Consider the following 18,126-nt stretch of genomic DNA (forward strand, 5'->3'; position numbering starts at 1 on the left):
GAGAGGGAGAGGGAGAGGGAGAGGGAGAGGGAGAGGGAGAGGGAGAAGGAGAAGGAGAAGGAGAAGGAGAGAGGAGGATCCAACCTTTCAGTTTGCAGGACAATTAATTATCTAGACCAGCAAATATAGGACAAAACAACAACAAAATCCCTACAATCATTGGCTTCAGTTGTTGATTGACTGTCTTGACTTCAAGGGCAGCCTCGTTAACATGGTAAGTTATAAGTCAGCCAGGGCTACACAGTGATACTCTGTCAAAAAACAAAAATGAAAAACCAGCACACCACATAACTGACTGTGACAGAGGAATCACAACAACTGAACAGGAACTTCAGGAAACTTCTGTGGGCTTCCTTCCAGTGTACGGTACATAGCCTGTCTGTTATGGTCAAGCAAGGCCTGTGGTAATGGCCTGTGGTAACAGTCTATGGTTTGTAGGGAGAGTTCATTCACCCAAATGGCAGCCATCACAAAGTGTGAATATATGTATATAAGTAGAGAGAAAATTACATGAGGTCATTTGATAGTTTTATTAATTCGAGAACCAAGGGTATAGATTGAGACATTATAGAATTGAAAGGATCAACAAATTTTACCTTTGCCCAGACTAGCTCTAGACAGGGTTTTTTTTTTAGGGCACTAGGACCACCCGTGTATTGCTTTAGTATCTGTACACCTGGTATGTTGTAGGCACTCAAGCTCAACGAATAATCCCAATAGTTACATAGGTACCGCTCTTTCTCTTTCCCGGTAATCACTGATGCTTGTCCAGGCACTCTCTCCAACTCTACCCAATTGAGGTAACAGTAAAGATGTTGTTAGAGAAAATGCATCTAGCTATTTACTTTTCCAACCCTGCTCTTCGAAGACTAGAACCATGAATTAATGTGTGTAAGAAAAGGCATTAGACCTTAAAGAGGCCCATGGAAAATTGGTGCAGAACTCCAGATTGGCTAAATCAGGTTTGTTATTTTAGCCATTAAATCGTCTAAGCAGATTAATTGGAACCAGACGTGTGAAGATTCACAGGGTTTGGATTTTGGTAACACTGGCTGTTTTACAAAGAAATCTGTAAGTTACATTTCAACACATCCAAACTAACTGTTTAATGAAAGTGAGATCTTGATAAATAATTTTTAAAAATACAGGTGGACAGGGATGTTACAAGAGCACTTTCATTTTATAACTAGATGCATCTCACAGTAACAATGTACCCACCCACAAATGCCTCAACTCCATCTGACAGTAACAATGTACTCATCCACAAATGTCTTGTGGAAATAATATCAGTCACCTACATCACCATAGACACATTCAATTTAAAAACTATATACATCAAAGCAACAATTTATTTTTATGAATAAACAGAGTTTCCATCCTGAGTTGGTATTTGATGGACACCCTAAAGTCACAGCAGCCTGTCCAGGTCACAGAGGAGAAAGAGATGAACAACCTGTTTTCTGCAGACGTCCCTCCAAGGAAACATTCCCCAGTCAGTGGGATACTGATCGCCAGGCACCTAGGCAGAGTATAATTCACTTAGTCCTCAGGACTATCTCTGGACCTAAATCTGAAACACCTTTGGAAATTAGCACAGTAAAGCCTTACCCTGTTGTAAACAGGTAGTCCCAGGAATGCTGCCTGTTTGAAAACACTCAGCCTGTGTCCACATTCTCCAGCCAATTACAGCCTTACTGTTATTCCACCACTAGAACATAATACTTAGCAATCAAATGACAGATTTACAAATAGTCTTTGAAATGTCATATTAGCCCTGCTCTGAAGAGCTCAAACCTTTGTGAGCGACCACAAGATCAAAAGTAAATACCTGATTAGATAGGCTCAATGGCCTCCGATTGCATTCAAGATACATTTAACATAATCACATTATATCACCATTGTACTTTATTATTTTGCAAACCAGTTATTACAGACTTGGGGAAAGGTCAAAAATATAAAATATAAAATTTCTAAATTTAATGCTTATAATGAAGACATTCATAAATCATCAGAAATATACAATAGTTCCCAATGCAGGTCCAAATAGTCTCTCCTCTCTCTGTCTCTCTCTCATATGTGTGTGTGCCTCTGTATGTGGTGTGTGTGTGTGTGTGTGTGTGTGTGTGTTATGTTTAGTTGGGTGATGACTTGATTTTAATTTAAAAGCTTTGCTTCCAAATATTTTTCTCTCCAGCATCTTTACCCCTGTGGTGTTTCAGGGCTGTCCCTCCCTGTCACACTTGGCTGGACCACTGTTGACCTGGGCAAATATGTTTCTGATGCCTGTCAGCAAGTATGAAAGCATAATTTCATTAAAGTGTATTATATATGCTCTGGACCAAGAGAAGAGTATAAAATGAAGTTTGGCTAAAGTTCAACCGGGCATCAAATAGCACTGGCAAGAATTTTTTAAACAGATGGTGTAAAATCTTGCTAACACGATAGTGTGTGCTCGACATAGAAAAGCTATCAGGAACAGATGTGTTCCAATGACCACCGTACCCAGCAGAAACAATGAACAGGGATCTATCTTTTAAAAACGACACCCTGGCCAGCAGCAAAGAAAGCATGCATGTCGCTTGTTGAACACCAAACTCCACTGATTGTTTCTGCAGATTAAAGGTGGCCTTGCAAATGTATCCCCTTCGGCTTCTACTCACATTGGTAAGAAACTTCTCTCAAGGTGACCAAAATTAAGAACATGATTTTAAAATATATTAAAAAGATAATCCCACGAAGGGAAAACAAGTTCTTCATTTAACTTAAGAAACTCAGGGCCCTAAGGACTCTGCTCATCTTTGGCTCAGAACATATTCTCATCAGCCTAGCGCGCGCGCGCGCGCACACACACACACACACACACACACACCCCTTAGAGCTGTACATGCGTGCCTAATCAAGTTACAACCATTTGCCCTAGCACTGAATGGCTTTATTTAAAAAGTACCAAAGGCCAAGCAGCAGGGATTGGGAAGGGGACTGAGACCAAGTAGGCAATCCCCAGGGAAATGCTCCCTGAGACTGAGCCACTCCAGAGGATGGTCAGGCCAGCATCCCTTCCTCCTGAGTCCTGAGCCCCTTCTCCCCCCCCCCACCTCCCTCCCACCGCCGGGGTAGGGGGGGGATGGGAGAACTGTGCCTGGAGAGAGTGGATTCCAGAATTCTGCGCCAGTCCAAAGCAGATCATATCTCTCAGACTCCAACTTCCTGCAGGATTTGGACTTCGGGGCCTGCCCACCTAGGAAATCCCCACAGCCTAATGAGGCCTTGTCCCTAACTGGAGAAGGTGCCTCTAGTCAGCTTTTTAAAGCTTTCTGGGCGCTGCCTGAGTGAGTGCCTGCCGGTCTGCGGCTCTTTAAAGACAAAGCAAGAAATACAAGCAAGTGGAGCTGAGGGAAACCCAGTTTGAGCTAGGGGTCCTCAGGAGGGCATTGACTTTCTCATAGAAAAAAAAAAGTCTTAAGGAGCTCTGGAGGCCACATCTGCTTCCAGACCAGGAACATTCGCAGTGAAACCCAAGCCTGGGTGCTGGGCTAGCCCATGGCCAATGGCTGAAGGGCAGGGGCTGGTTCCACCAGCCAAGCAGGATCCCTACTCTCTCTGCCCAGGGTTGACTCCAGCCCATCCAGAGCTCTAGCCATCATCCCAAGCCACAGTAGCCTTCCTGGACATCCTGAGTGTGGGGATGCTCGCAGCATGCACTGGAGAGAGATCCCGCCAGAGGGGGTGGGTGGTGGGGCAAAAGCCTGGAGGCCACTGCCTGACTGCCCAGAGACCAGGTGGTTCCCGAGCAGGACCTAAGTAAGAGGTCACCTGCAAAGAGGGTGCTGATCCAGGCTGCTCAGGCAACCCACCTAGAGGAAGGGCCTGGAGCCAGACAAGAGGTGACCTGCTAGCCTGGGGTGTGGGAGTTACCAAGGAAAAGCAACAGTATTTACAACCCCAGACTGTGAGAGAGTGCAAGTCACTTGCCAGTCTGCAGCCACTCCTTGGCAAAGCATGTGAACTTTAAAACTGGCACTCAGGACCCCCAGTGTTCTAGCACCTTTCACTGCCCAAACCAGATGCTATTTCTCACTTCTATTATTCCAAGGGAAAGTGAGGGGCGGGAATCAAGTACACCATAGGAACAGACAATTATTACTGGTGAGCACAGTGATTGAGACCTTGGCATGGGTTTGTGTCCAGACTCTCCATAGAGGCATCTGTTGGAGCTGTGGGTTTCTGGTCTATGTAGGGGGTATCACAGCCATCAGAGACAGGTGACACAGCAGGGGAAGCCATGTGGTCCTCACTCAACTGCTGCCTATAATGGACATATATATGCCTATAATAGTCTTTTGAGGGCCTTACCTGGCGGGGGGGGGAGGGCTTTAAAGAAGCAAAGACAAGGGTGTTTTCAGGGAACCGGCTTTCTACCAGGACTGTTAAAAGAACAGATTTGCATAGCTTGATTCAACCCCACCCCAGCGGAGAATTGAATTTGGGGTCAACCCCTCTAAAGCTAATGCACCCTTAGTGTCTGGTTCAGATTTGATTGAGAAGAGTTTCTTCCACTCCACTGAATCATTAAAGTTACTGGTGCAAGGTGGAAATATTCCAAAGAGAAGAAAGAGGAAGCAGCATTGGAAAGTTTATCACATGATGCAGTAAAGATATGTTTGAATAATTAAACAAAAATTTCCTTTTGACTCTAAGACAGAAAAGCAACAATGAATGCAAAGAGAGTCCGAATATTCTCTGAAGGTGGTGGAGGGTGAGACAGTCTTTAAAGTTATGTTTATTTGTGTGTGTGGTGGGGGAGCTAGCAAGCACAGGTCAAAAGACAACTTGCAGGAACTGTGTCTCCCAGTCTACCTGCAGGTTCCAGAGGGGGAACTTAAGTGTCTCTACCCACTGACACCCTAAGACACACTTTGGGGGGATAGGACTGCATTGGAGTACCTTCAAAAAAGAGAACTTAAATATGACTGAAATTCATGAGGCTGACCACTCTCAAAGTTGGGTTTTGCCGCATTTACAAAAGCCTGCAGCAGCTCCTGCTTGAGTTTGCAGGTGCTACTGAATAGACATTCATTTTGCTCAAGACCATGAAACCAATTGGGTGCATGGATATAATATAAAGTTAAGTATTTCTGCACTTAAAAGATCAGCTGTTAAGAGCATTGGTTGCTCTTATAAAGAGAGCCAGGTTTGATTCCGAACACTGACAAAGCAGCTTCCCAGTTGTTAGTACCTTCAGCTACAGGGGATCCAATTCCTTCTTCTAGCTTTTTCTGACTCTTCATTCATTTGGTACACAGACATTCATACAGACAAACACTCATAAACATAAAATAAGAATAGATAAATATTTTAAAAATAAATGTTTATCATTATTGCCCTAACTTGGCTTGTTAGGTGCATGTGAAAAACTCAAGAATTCAGGAGTTCCCTGGAGTGGAGGGATTAATCCCCATCAGGGATGAGAGGCCTCTTCCAGATCTTTCTAAGACTTGGAATCCCAGACTTCAGGTTTTGGGGGAGTTCTGGAGAAATACACAGCCAGGGTGGAGGTGGGCTAGATCTAGAGTTAGACCTCACACCTGCCTCCAGCAGCACCTGGTTCCCAATAGCCTCAGCTCCAATCTTCTCTATCTGCTCCGTTCCCCCTTTTTTCCTGGAGCAAAACTTGCGACAGAATCTGATAAAATGCACAGCATTTCTGTGTGTGCAGAATGAGACCAGAGAGGCTTATCCTATCCCTGACCACACATAGTCTCTATCCAAGGTGTCTCTATAATGACCCATGCTAGTATTCCTAGATGTCCCTACAATCATACACTATAGTATCCCCAAGTTCAGAAGCTGCTCCTCCTGTGTCCTCTCTGGAAGACAAAGCAGGTGTCCAGCTCCACTGCATACTGAGATTCTAAGAGCTCCGTCACTGTAAATGAAGATCAGTCATTTGGTCAGATTGTCCACTCCCTTCCTGGCTTAAGTTCTTTGAGGGATTTAAAAAAAAAAGTTAAATGCTGTTCCTGAGGAAGAAAGCGGCCAGGACAATGGAGAAAGTGCTGGAACAACACAGACAGAGGAAGGAGCTAGCCTGCTGCTGGCCAGAACTTGTATTGCCCAGTGCCAGGCACTAAACTTGGTTCCAGAGAGTCAGAAGAGCACACAGTTCCGGTCTCCATGGAGCTCTCAGAGTACCTGCTGGCACTCCTGTTTGTGTTAGGAAACTGTTTCTGAAGGTTTTCCCACCAAGGGTGAGACACCCCACTTTTGCACAGCCAGAGACGGGCACTCTTCAGACTTTAGAGTTACAGAGTTAGAGCTGTGGTCAAGTCCAAAAGGAAAATTGCAGAAGAGGCTTAACCCTCTGTACTGCCATCAGTATGGGGATCTAGTCATTGCTTGATTCCCCCAGGATGAATCCACTTGTGTAAATGTCAGCTGGAAGGGAAAGGACAAAAAGCTACTGTGGGTTTAAGAACTGACTCCATTTTTCCCTCTTGTGCCCTTTTTGACGCTCCAAACCATTCCATGACGGTGGATGTGGGATGGATACCAGGAACCTCTCCCTGGGGGTATAGAGGCAGACAGAAGACCCAGAAGCAAAGGGCTGGAGACTGAACTGCGAGGTCCCCACCAAGTCTTCTGAACTCTGAGAAGAGTCACGTCATAAAACCATTTACCAAAGCTGGCCCTTCTGAACTCACCCGAAAGAGCCACATGGCTAAAAGTCTGAAAACACAGCTTCCATGTTCTTGGTCTGGATTCTAAGGTGGAGACAGCATTGCTGGGGAGGCTGAACTAGGCTTGCATCAGAGCACTGCTGGGGGCAAGCAGCATCTACTGCCATGCTCACAATTCTCAGATGCTTGCCTCCCAGGGATTCACAGAAACCCAGGTGCCTGCTTTGTAAACACACAAGATTAGCCTCAAGATAAACCCAGGAGAACAGGGCAGTTCAGGAAATTCGGATTGAGGGGTTTGGCTAAAGTTGCAGTCAGGAGAAGGGGCTCCAGACTGACCATTCTCTCCCAGAGCCTCTGAGGCTCATGGACAGACACATTTCCTTCAGGCTGTCTGGGGAACCCTAAGGGCATCTCACTGGACAGTGGAGAACCTGGACTGTTCCCACCTTTTCGAACAAGGCTTTGATGATGCCTCAGCTCCTAGACCTCTCCAGGGAAGAATGGGGGGGGGGACCAGAACTGCATTCCCAAAGAACTGGCTGAACACTTATCCGAGCGTTATTTCTATTGATATGACAACTGTTTAGTGCTCTTCATCTTGTAGATGGTAAAAACTGAGCTCTTCTGTTAATCTCCTCAATGTCTGACTACAGGCTCACTAGCTTCAAACTCCACATTAAATGGACATCACATTGTCTTGCTCTTTAACACCCCTGCCCCCAGGAAGGCAAGTGGGGGGGGGAGAAAGGAAGAGAGAGAATTCGAGGGGAACATTTCCTTGGTTACAAGAACCAAGTGTCCTGTAGTTGAAATCCATACACAACGCTACTTTTTAAAAGTATGGTTTAGACATTTTCTTTGGACATTCATGGCGAAGGCATCATTTTACAAATTCTGTTAAGACATGGGCTGACTTGCACAACCTGGGGAGTGTTGCAGAGTGTCATGGACAGGAAAGCTGTGTGCTGCTTGCTGGGCTCTCCCAAAACCGTTCCCTTAGCAAACTTTATCAAATACTGGGAACCGCGGCTCTCTTCCACTCCTGGCTACAGAAACTCTGCTGGAGCGGGCTGTTGCATTCAGACAGAGCGTGGCTTTTCTGTCACTCTGGCTGGGGTTTAATTCCAATTATGGAACCATGAGGAATTGTCTTGGGCGGGATGGGATGATATGGGGATAGGAGTAGGGTGGGGAAGTCACCTCCGGGATGAGAGCTCCACCCTCCCAGATGAGGGAGCTCAAAACTGGATCTATGGCAGAGGAGAGTGCCTAGAATCTGTAAAGAAAACTCTAAGGGGGGTAGGAGGTGGCAATTATTGCGTTTTGCTACACCTTGCACTTCAGGGATTTGCAGGCAGGATTCTATAGAAACAACAGTCAAGTTTCCGTGGTTCCTGCTTTATTGGCCACGACAAAAGTCACAGAACACCCGCGGCTCTAAACCGCAGGCGTGCTTAAAGTGAGATTGTGGGCCTGTGAATGTCACAATGAGTTAATGGAGCTGCCTACTAACGTTTAACCCGGGAGTCTTCCCGGCAGCCCCTCCCCTAATTTCGGGCTCCTTGTCCCCGAGTTCTGTTCTTGCTTCATTTCTGGGCCCCGTTAGTGAGCCGGGTTTCCTGAAGAACTAGCTCACACACACGTGCAGGCTCGCTCTTCCTCCGTGTACCTCCAGTTTGTCTTCATTGGGACATGGGGGTGTCGCGCAGGGACCAAGGGGAGGGTGTTCCGAGTGTCCCTGGTGCGGTCTAGTAATAAACTTCCCCTACCCTACGGTTAGCACAGCCTCAGCTAACCGTAAATCTCAGACCCCGGTATGCACCTTCTTGGTGACCTTCACTTTCGAGAATAATCACAACTCAGTTCCCCCGGACGCTACGGGTGACAAAGTCTAAAACAGTCTGGGCCCAGTGAGCCCCAAGGTGAGCAGGTTTCACGCTCTGGGTCACTGAATAAGGACACAGGTTTCCAGCCGCACGGTTTTAAGCAAAAAGTATCTCTGGACAATCTTTCTTCTTCAATCACTTTTCAGACTCCTCTGCACAATAAACGAAGTGGGCCAACAATCCAAAGACACCCGCCTACAGTCAAGTGCCACGCTTGCAGTTTCAGCGCTCACCTCAGGGACCTTGGCGGCTCCTTCATCGGAGCCAAGGTCACGCATTCCCCTACTGCAGTGGACCGGAGAGTCCTGGGCCGACTGCGCTCTGGACTTGGGCTGAAGAAAGCGTTGCGCCGCCAAGCTCAGGCCACTCGGGCTACTTCGCCTAGGCTTTCTCCCAGGTCCCAGCTGTGACTGACCTAGGTCTCTGTAGACGCGATCCAGGATAGCCCTCGCCAACCCTCTGGAGAACTGCAGCCCCAGAAGCTACAGCTCTGGAAGCTGAGAGCCAGTGGATGGCCTGCCTTCCGTGCAAGCTCCAGGATAAGTTCCTCCAAACTTGCAGTTAGCACCAGGAGCTCAGATGCTCAAAGTTCAGTAGTTAAATTGGTGGGGGCTTTCTCTATTTAAAGTAATAATTTTCTAATTCGGATCTATAGCTTTTAAATACTGAGCTCCAGAGACCTTGTCAATGCAGCCCCCACCCCCTTTTTTTCCATCCCACGAACGCAGGATGTTTATAAACAGCTCCTGCAGAGGTGTGAAAATATCAGTTTTGTGCCTTTGATAGGAATAGCCGAGGAGGTGGGTCATTCATTAACAGACCGCAAATTTCACAGCAGCTCGATGCCCAATTAGGCAGCTCTTCTCCGAGGTGGAAGCTGTCGGGGTCGGGTAGGTTGGGGTTCTCTCTTTCTCCAGCCCTGGACCCAAGGCCTGGCGCGACGGGACCCAGACCCCTTCCAGCACCCCTCGGGTTTTAACAGGGCACACTTAGTGCCTCCGAACTTGGGTACGAGCCGCACAGCCATGCACCAGACCTCTTTGGAGTTCTCTCTGGTTCTCCTTCCTACTCCTTTCTTTCCTTGGACGGAGCCCGGGCTTCGAGGATGTTGGTAGACCCCCTAGGTGGGCCTTCCGCTTCTGATTTTCATTTGATAAGCGGCGGCTTCTATAAATGTCAGTCCAATAGGATAGCACCAGCAAGGCACGGCCGATTTATTTTTCTCACCTACATGAAAAAACGAAACTGAGTTTCGTTCAAAGTTGGTCTCATTTGGAGTCGGGACTAAAAATTCTCATGATTTTTTTTTTATTTTAAAAAAGAAAAGTGTTTTGTAAGTTGTATCTCAAACAGGGCGAACTTTTTCTTTGCCTGACCCGAGGAGCAACGAACTGCAGATTGCCTGCGGGCGAGCAGAAGCAAAACATTTTTAGGTAAGAGGGGTCAGAAGGTCATTAGGCCCAGGACCCCGCGGGAAGCTCAGCCTTGGCCTTCCAAGAGAAAACCTTCGCTTTCGCCTCCGCCCATCTCCATCTCACACCCCAAGCCAAAGCCTTAGTCCCCGGACAGGAAACGAACTTTCCACCGGGAAAACACACTTACCACGGGACAACCCCAGGAGCTTACTGGACACACGCAATTATGCTGCCGGTGAGGTCGCAGTCCCGCCGGGCGCCAGGAGCAGGGCGGGCGCAGACTAGCCTTTTAGATCCTCTGCCGCAGTCTGACGTCCTGCTCCTCCTCGAAGCCCGGAAGCCTCTGAAACACGAATCATTTCCTCCACTTATGCAGAGATAGGAGCTCTTAGATCAAGATTAGTATGTTGAAAACCTGATTGAGAGCGGCCTGATTAGGCGAGGGTGGGTGGAAAAGCGGCGTGCACGCCGGCGCCCCTCCCCACTTCCCCCAAACAGCTCTGGCGCGCCGGGCTCTCCAGATGACCGGCTCAGACCGTTCTTGCTAACAGGCAAAGGCAACTTCAGATTCACGTTGCAAACCATAGCACCAAGGGCTGTAAGTAAATCTCCAAGCTAGATTCTAGTTTTGATTCCTCTTCCAGGGGCTCGGTCCTATGCACGGCCTGCTGGAGCCAGCCTTCCTCAACAGTCTCTGTTTCCATTCGGGAAGTCACCTCCAAGCAGTATCTTATGGAAAATACGTTATGTGAATTCTCTCACCCAGTCCTGATTTTTGCTTTTGACAAACAAACACAGTTTAGCTTTTCGGGCAGTCAGTCGAAACCCAAATTTTTCGCTGTTCCACCAGAATATAAGTTACTCTAAATCTTAGGTCTCTCTTATCCCACGCTAAATTTAATGGGGACCTGCTGGAGGGTACCTAGCCACAGAAAAGGAAAGCGGAGACGGTGTGTGTTCAAAAGTCCCCTGTGTCTAAGGAGTTAAAAAGGGGGGGAAAGGAAAGGAAAGAAGGAAACCCAAGGTCGCAGCCCTACTCGGGCACCAGGCTCATTTCATCCACCCCTCTACTGTCCATCCCTCCGCTAGCCGCTGATCGCAGGTCTGGGCAGTCTCTCAGCTTCATCTTCAGCACAGATAAGACAAGGGATTAAGATTTCATGTCCGTGTGTTTTACTGCACATATTTCTGTCTAATTGAAGTAACAAAACATGGTTCTTTTACGAGGCTTGATTAAATAAAGACTCCAAGATGTCTCTATATTACGTCATTTCCAAATGCTTCGCTTTTGTTTATCTAAAAGGGCAAATAGAAAACAAAAGTCATTTAAAAATAACTTCTTACAAATTTATCTTCTATAAACGAAGTGAGACCTTATTAAAAAGAAAAAAAAAAGAAAAGAACCAAGCAAGCAAACAAAAGGCTCCTACACTTTCCAATGCGGGTCAAAATCACTCCTACCCCCTACTTACACGCACAGGCACACACTCTAGCCCGGGAATGCGCAGCTGTACTGAATGCCTCCATCTATGGCAGAAATTTTTGTCTAGAATTAAATAAAAACAACATTCGTGAGTAACATACTTTCGTCTTTCTTGTATCCTTGATTCCGAATTTAGTCGCAAATCAAGTCTAGTCGCTCAGATGCCCCTTCTTTATCTTAACGGGAAAACTTTTCGCAAATGGAGATAGAACCACCACCGACGCGCACTTCTGGAGGGCTACCGCTTGGGAACCCAGGAGACCTCTCCTTCCCCTCCCGCACGCGCCTAAAGAATTGTAACCCGAATCTTTGTTTAGGTTTTGGATGGGGAGAGAGAATTTAAAACAAGTCAGACGCAGAAAGCAGATTCCAAAAAAGAGGGGGAAAAAAGAAAAGAAAGAAAAAAGAAAGAGAAAAGAAATCACGTTAATGGGCCATCCGCATTTCCCCCACCTTTAACACTGAACTTGGAGTAAGCTGTCTGATGCAGATAAAGATCTTAACATGTAGAGAAGGCGGGTTTTTCCCGCAGGGAGGTGAGGCTGTCCCTCCAGGAAAAGACTTTCCCCCACACCCCCTCCTCCCCGTGAGGTTCCACCCTCTGGAAAACACAACTTCTTTCTCTCTTTTCCTGGAGGGACAGACCTCAGAGTAGCTGAGAGAGAAATCTTAAGAAACGTGGGTCCGAGAGGGGTCACGGTCACTGCGGCGGCCTCTTTGGACCGAGGCGCACTTATAACATTGCAATCCTGCGTGTTAGCTTTCCTTGGCGCTTTTGGCGCGCGGGAGGGGGGCACTGCTGACACCCACAGCCTCTGACCCTCTGGAGCTGGTATGTGATAAGCAACGCCTGCGGGGCCATGTATTGGAAGAGCGATCAGATGTTCGTGTGTAAACTGGAGGGAAAGGACGTGCCGGAGCTGGCGGTTCCCCGCGAGAAGGTGAGCGAGCCAGACGCCTGGCAGGATGCGTTGAACAGCGGTTTCCTTGAGAAAAGAGAGTTGTCAGGCTCCTAGCAGAGGTTCGGAAAACCACCTGTCACTGTCTCATCTCCAGACCTGACAATTTTTTTTTATTACGTAGCAGCGTTAGGTAGTAATCACCTTGTCCCCACCCCGTGGGCTCACTTAACCTGAGGCATGGACACTCTAATTTGGGAGACGAAGCCTGGAGCCTAAGGTGCTCTCGGGGCCATGTGAGTTCTGTTTTTAATGTGAGTTCTGTTTTTATTCTATTTAACTTGCTGTTCGAGGCGGCCTGGGACAGGGGTGGGATAGGGGTCCAGGCTGCAGTCGGGTGCTCTTGCCTCGGATCAGGCGCCTGTGGGGTCTCGGGACCCTAGGCGACCGACTTGGGGACTTGGGTTATTCAGAGTCCGTCTGCTCCTAGGAAGGGCCATAAAACGATTTCATTGGAAACACCCAAGGGGCAAACCTCGCAGTAGGAGGCGAGTCTAACGCGGGAATCCGGAAGGCAAGACCCTGGGTGGCTCGCATTTTCTGGCTCCCAGACTGGGGACCTCGGAAGGACGCGGGTGGGGCACTGCTGGCTTCGTGTTTGCGTGGAAGGTGGCCGGTAGAGTTTCTGTCTGGACGCTTTGTGTCCGCGGAAAGGACGCGGCCCGGGAGCAGTTGCACTCGGGAGACCCCACGTGCGGCCGCTGGCTCACCTGGGGCTGTCAGAGGACAGAGAAGGAGACAAAGAGGCGGGAACGCGGTGGGCGTGAGCCGCTGGAATCCGCGGACCCACCAGCCCGCAGCTAGACTTCTCAGAGAGATTGCTTTCGTTTGCAGAACAAAACTGAAAGTGCAGCCAGTGCTTGGGGACACTTGAGCCACGCGCCTGTGTGCTCTAAAATATACTGACCCTTGTTGGGTGAGGGATTTTTTTTTTTAATTTAATGGGACAAATTAAATTCAGCTGGATATTTCCATTATTCGACCCGCTTTTTGCACTGGTTAAAGATAATCCTTTAGTAGCTAAAATGTTGACTTACTGGGCGCTAAGTGGCAATTCACACCTTAAAGAAACCAGTGTAAATCGCTTACCGTTCTAATTGCTTTAAGTTTACCAAAGAGCTGCTGGCTCCGTTTAATCTGGAGCATTTTCATTCAAATTGTCGGAACAAACACCAGGCTTCTTAAATCCCACTGTAATTAGCTTTCAAGTATCCGATTAAACCTCTTCACCTTTCGGGCTATCCTATTCAAAAAGCCCCCCCTTTAAAAAAATATGTGTGTGTCTTGCTCTTTTAATTGAGGTTATTAAAGAAATCAAGTTTTTCTCCCCACCCCCTCCTCAGTCATCTTTTCTTCTCTCTCACTCCACCTCCCCCCGCCCCGCGCCCCCTTTAGCCGGGTGTTTCCCCCACTCCCGGGTGATTGACGTCTAGAAAGCAATCGCTTTGTGCGCGGAGGCCGGTTATTAGCTGGGTACCCCCGGCGGGGGGCGGGGAGCCGGCGTGCCGGGGTGAGCGCGGGGCCCGAGCCCGGAGCCGAGGCCCCGCAGTCTTCGAGTCGCCCGCTGGCGGCGGCGGCCCAGGGAGGCTGCGCGCTGGCCCGCCAGCTGCGCCCGGGCTCAGGTGCCCGCGGCTGCACGCGCCGCCCTCGTGCGGGGCCTTCAAGAGCTCGGCGTGCACGCCGCGGGCTCCTGACCCGTGTCTCCCCGCCTTCCCCGCTCTCGCGGCGCAGTGCCCGGGGCTCATGTCGGAGGAGTGCGGGAGGCCTGCAGCCCTGGCGGCCGGGAGGACACGCAAAGGCGCCGGGGAAGAAGGACTGGTGAGTGGGGCGGCGGCCTACGGGGGATTTCCCAGCTCCTTGGGCAGGGCAGGGCGCAGGGCTGCGGGACTCCAGGGGTTTGCAGGTCTGGGTACCCCAGGTACCCCAGGGAGCGGATGGGGAGAGACGACAGCCCGCGGGGTGCCCCCCATGGGTAGGTGGGACGTGGAAGGGAGGAGGGGTCTGCGGCCAGTGCTCTGCTGTTCCTGCAGGTGAACCCCGAGGGAGCCGGGGACGAGGACTCCTGCTCCTCCTCGGCCCCGCTTTCCCCGTCGTCCTCGCCCCAGTCCATGGCCTCGGGCTCCGTCTGCCCTCCAGGCAAGTGTGTGTGCAGCAGCTGCGGCCTGGAGATTGTGGACAAATACCTCCTCAAGGTAGGACTGGGGGGCAGGCGAGCCCCAGAGGGGCCCTGGGAAAAGCGCCCTACCCCGTGACAGCCGAGGCTCCGTAGACCCTCTGAGCAAAGTAGTCCTCTCTAGGGCCCACAGCGAGGAGGGGAAAGTGCGATAAGGGACTGTAGGGTTCACTTGTGAAACTGTATCAAAGAGAGTTCCCCAGGTGTGTGCGGAGAGCTCGGGGAAGTGCCACCCAGGCTGGAACAGCTGCCAGTTGTCAGGGCTTTTGTTTGTTTACCAAACCTAGACCTTCACTTATTTGAAAACCCTGTACTCTCCAAACTGGTCCCTCCTCTCCAATATGTCCACGTTGCTGTCTTCCTAGAATAGCACAGCCCAGGTCGTCGGTATGTCAACCGACTCAGCTCGACTCTTTCTATAACTACAAACACGGTAAACTGACTAAAAGACCTTCTGTTTGGACTGTTATTATCACCGCGGTCTCGCGTTTATTTACAGGAACCTGGAACCTTCCCAAAGCCAAAGTTCGTATAAGGCTTTAGAAGCCATTCTGGAACCTCCCAGATCTTGCTAAGCACAATGGTCCTGCCAGTGCTGGGGGTGTTTGTGGGGGTGCAAAACCAAACAGATGTAAAGTTGGGCGCACACAGTAGGAGCATCCGTTCAAGTGCTTCACAAGATGGTTTCAGAGTTGACTGTCTTACTTAATTCAGTTTAACTTTTAAAATTTTGTGCGCGCGGGGGGGTGGGGGGTGGAAAGGTTTTGGAGTTGGTATTCTCTCAGGTTGCCATTGCAGGCAGGGTCTTGGTCCTAAGTGTCTTCATCTGAACGCATTGGGTTTCAATCGCTTTTTTAAAAAATCCGCTATGTAAAATAATGTTTTCTTCTATACCAAATTAGTTGCAAACCAGTTCACTTTCCGTCCTCCTCCCCAAACTTCAGCTTTCAGAGGATTAATTATGGAGAGTAAAAGTTCAAAAAGTGAATTAGTGGGTTTAAGTTAACGACAACATTCAAAAGTTGAATTCTGGGTGGACTCGGACTCTTACTCTGGAGCCCAGAGGGCACCGAAAGAGGCTTGGATGAAAAAGCATTCTTAAATGTTGTGAGCTGATTCTTGAAGCTGACAGACTAACCTGGCTTTCTCTTTAAATCTGCATTTTTAAAAATCCCATTTCCAGTTTGCTACCTGGAAAACTGAATATCACAAAACCATCCACTGAGACAAAATTTGCTTCTTGTTTTGAACAAAGTTCTCAGTAGCAGAGTCTTGAGTGTTTCTGAAATGGGCTTGAGAAAACTTTAACACTTCTTGGCAGAGAAGATGTAGAAAGAGTTACACGGTAAAATCTGAAATTCTGCAGACTCTAGCATTCATCTTGTATAATTTTATATTTGCTTATGTTTGTCTCCATATTATATAAAAATTATATCTAAATGGGCTATGCAAAGTTTTCTTTTGTAGTTGGACAGGAGTCCAACTAGGAAGGTTTTCTACGTACAACCATAGTCTATTAGGCTTTATAAATTAATTGCATTTTGATACCACAGCATCATTTAGAAGTTCTAAAGTCTCAGCATCCTCACCCCCAGTGGAAGCGCTAACTCCTTACTCCAACTTTGACTCTAAACTTCTCACTGGTAAAAAGTATTTGACCCAGGGCAGATCGATCCTTTGAGGCTATGGAAAAGCACCATCCTTGTGGGACAGGCTCCTGGAGTCAGACGGAGGGGTCAGCAGGAGTTACCTGCAGCTGTGGCCCCCTGCCAGCCCCTCCTGTCACCCTGGAGTGGTCCTAGCCTGGTGATGAGCCCTGTTGGGTGCATGCTAGTTCAGGGATAGTTTCCAGAAGGCTTTCCAGAATCCTTCCCACCCTCCTTTACTCCCTGGCAAAGACACAGAATGTTAAGGAGCTTTCTTTTGTTTTTCAGAAGAAACCCAGAGGAAAGGTGTCAAGCCAGGCAAGAGGTCTGGCTTTTGTAGAGAGTTAGAGACCAGGGCTCTGTTTTAAAGCCTTGCCTTGGAGAACAAAACAAAAGTATGGGTGTGACTGCAGTGAGGGGAACAACTTGAGGGAAACTGAGGAAAATGCATTTCCACTTCCAGGATATCTTCATTTTAATCCAATTAACTATGCTTTTTTTTTAATATAGTAAATATTACATAGTTCTTCTGAAGAAAGACCCAGACCCAAACTTTAATTTCCATCAGAAATAAAACACTGCTTTGGGAAGAGGCTCATAACTCAATAGAAAGCCTATTGTTTCCTCCAAAGTGTCTTTTGTATCTCCGTCCTATCAGAGCTAAACACTCTGACCGGGAGTTACAAAGCATAAACCCAGTTAGTCCCAATGTCTGCAGGCCAGCACAGCCCAGTTCACACCTCCATTTGGTGGCTAACCTTCAGTTAAGCACTGAAGGGGGGCAGTGACAGCTTCAGGTAGCTGCGGTGACGGTTTGTTGGTTTGTTTCCTGAATTGATGATGGTCCCTGTTCCTCTGTCAGTCTAGAGTGCCTGCTCTATTAAATGCAGTCTTGCCTCACTCAGTATAAATGCACACTGGGCACATATATGGAGTGTATATTGAAGTGCGAATGAGCTTATTTCCTGGGTGCTTAGGATCCAGATCCCTTTCTTTCTCCAGAAGATAGATCCTTCCATAGGTTCCCAACACCTCCGCCTGGGCACTTTGTTCTCTGTAGCTGTCTGTGTTAGAAGCAAGCACAGCGGCCTCGATTCTGGTGTGTTAGGCAGGAAGTGGACGGCTTGCTCTCTCTACTAGGGTATTTTTACCAGGCATTTTCTGCCTTTGTCATTCCTGTCGATGGTACACAGTTGACAACTGTTTGGCCAAAAAGTACATCGAAAGGTTTGTATCCTGACTCCCATAACTGCCAGGTTTCATTGTAGAAAGGGTTAGAGCAAAGATGAACACTGAAGCCTGCACATAGGACTTCAGAATAAATGTTTTCTCTATGTTCATTGAGGTCTGGTCAAGGAGAGAGGGAAGGAGAAAATGAATATTAAAGAAGACATGAAGGCTTCAAAGGAATAAAACAAATTTGAAATGTGCCCCATAGGAGTCTGGTTTCTTGTTGGAGTCTAGAAAACGATATAGCCAGATGCCCGTCTGTCGGTGGTGCTGGTTGGGTGCAGGAAACCTGAGCCTGTGTTCCGAGGCTAGCCTTTCTCTTCCTGCCCACGTGTCAGTGACTGGGGGCCCTGAAGGTGGTGTGGACTGCCTGCTCACCCTCATTTCCCCTTGCAGGTAAATGATCTGTGTTGGCATGTCCGCTGTCTCTCCTGCAGCGTCTGCAGAACCTCCCTGGGAAGGCACACGAGCTGTTATATTAAAGACAAAGACATTTTCTGTAAACTCGATTACTTCAGGTATATTGCTATTTTCATTTTAATAAATGCCTCAAGAAGTTATTTTAAAAGACATCTGTAACAGAACTTTTTGCATACAGTTTGATTACTGAAAGCCAATTATGATGATATATTTCAATTTTTTTTTTTTTTTTTT

The 18,126-nt window shown here is 48.1% G+C and overlaps 1 protein-coding gene and 1 long non-coding RNA gene across 5 annotated transcripts in view; one reads left to right on the top strand and one right to left on the bottom strand.

The window, feature by feature from the left end:
• Positions 1 to 2,130: 2,130 nt before the first annotated feature.
• Positions 2,131 to 12,043, bottom strand: LOC113457224. Of its 2 annotated transcripts, none has more exons than XR_003377851.1 (4): positions 11,918 to 12,043; positions 11,454 to 11,527; positions 10,169 to 10,324; positions 2,131 to 9,793 (listed from the first exon to the last, which is right to left on the bottom strand). It is a non-coding gene; the product is annotated as an uncharacterized LOC113457224 (long non-coding RNA). The 2 variants fall into 2 exon arrangements; XR_003377852.1 differs by having other exon boundaries at positions 2,131 to 9,968.
• A 105-nt stretch (positions 12,044 to 12,148) lies between these two features.
• Lhx8 (LIM homeobox 8) overlaps positions 12,149 to 18,126 on the top strand; it is a 22,189-nt gene continuing 16,211 nt past the window's right edge. Inside the window, exons 1-4 of one of the 3 annotated variants that reach the window (XM_005357463.3) lie at positions 12,149 to 12,405; positions 14,155 to 14,241; positions 14,454 to 14,615; positions 17,869 to 17,990. In XM_005357463.3, the coding sequence (XP_005357520.1) occupies positions 12,325 to 12,405; positions 14,155 to 14,241; positions 14,454 to 14,615; positions 17,869 to 17,990 (452 nt within the window). In that variant the 5' untranslated portion in view covers positions 12,149 to 12,324. Of the gene's footprint in view, positions 12,406 to 12,438; positions 12,678 to 14,154; positions 14,242 to 14,453; positions 14,616 to 17,868; positions 17,991 to 18,126 lie in introns of those variants that run through there. The other 2 variants (XM_005357465.2, XM_026784038.1) reach the window with 2 other exon arrangements.

The sequence above is a fragment of the Microtus ochrogaster genome, chromosome 21, assembly GCF_000317375.1.
Source record: "Microtus ochrogaster isolate Prairie Vole_2 chromosome 21, MicOch1.0, whole genome shotgun sequence".
NCBI lineage: Eukaryota > Metazoa > Chordata > Mammalia > Rodentia > Cricetidae > Microtus > Microtus ochrogaster.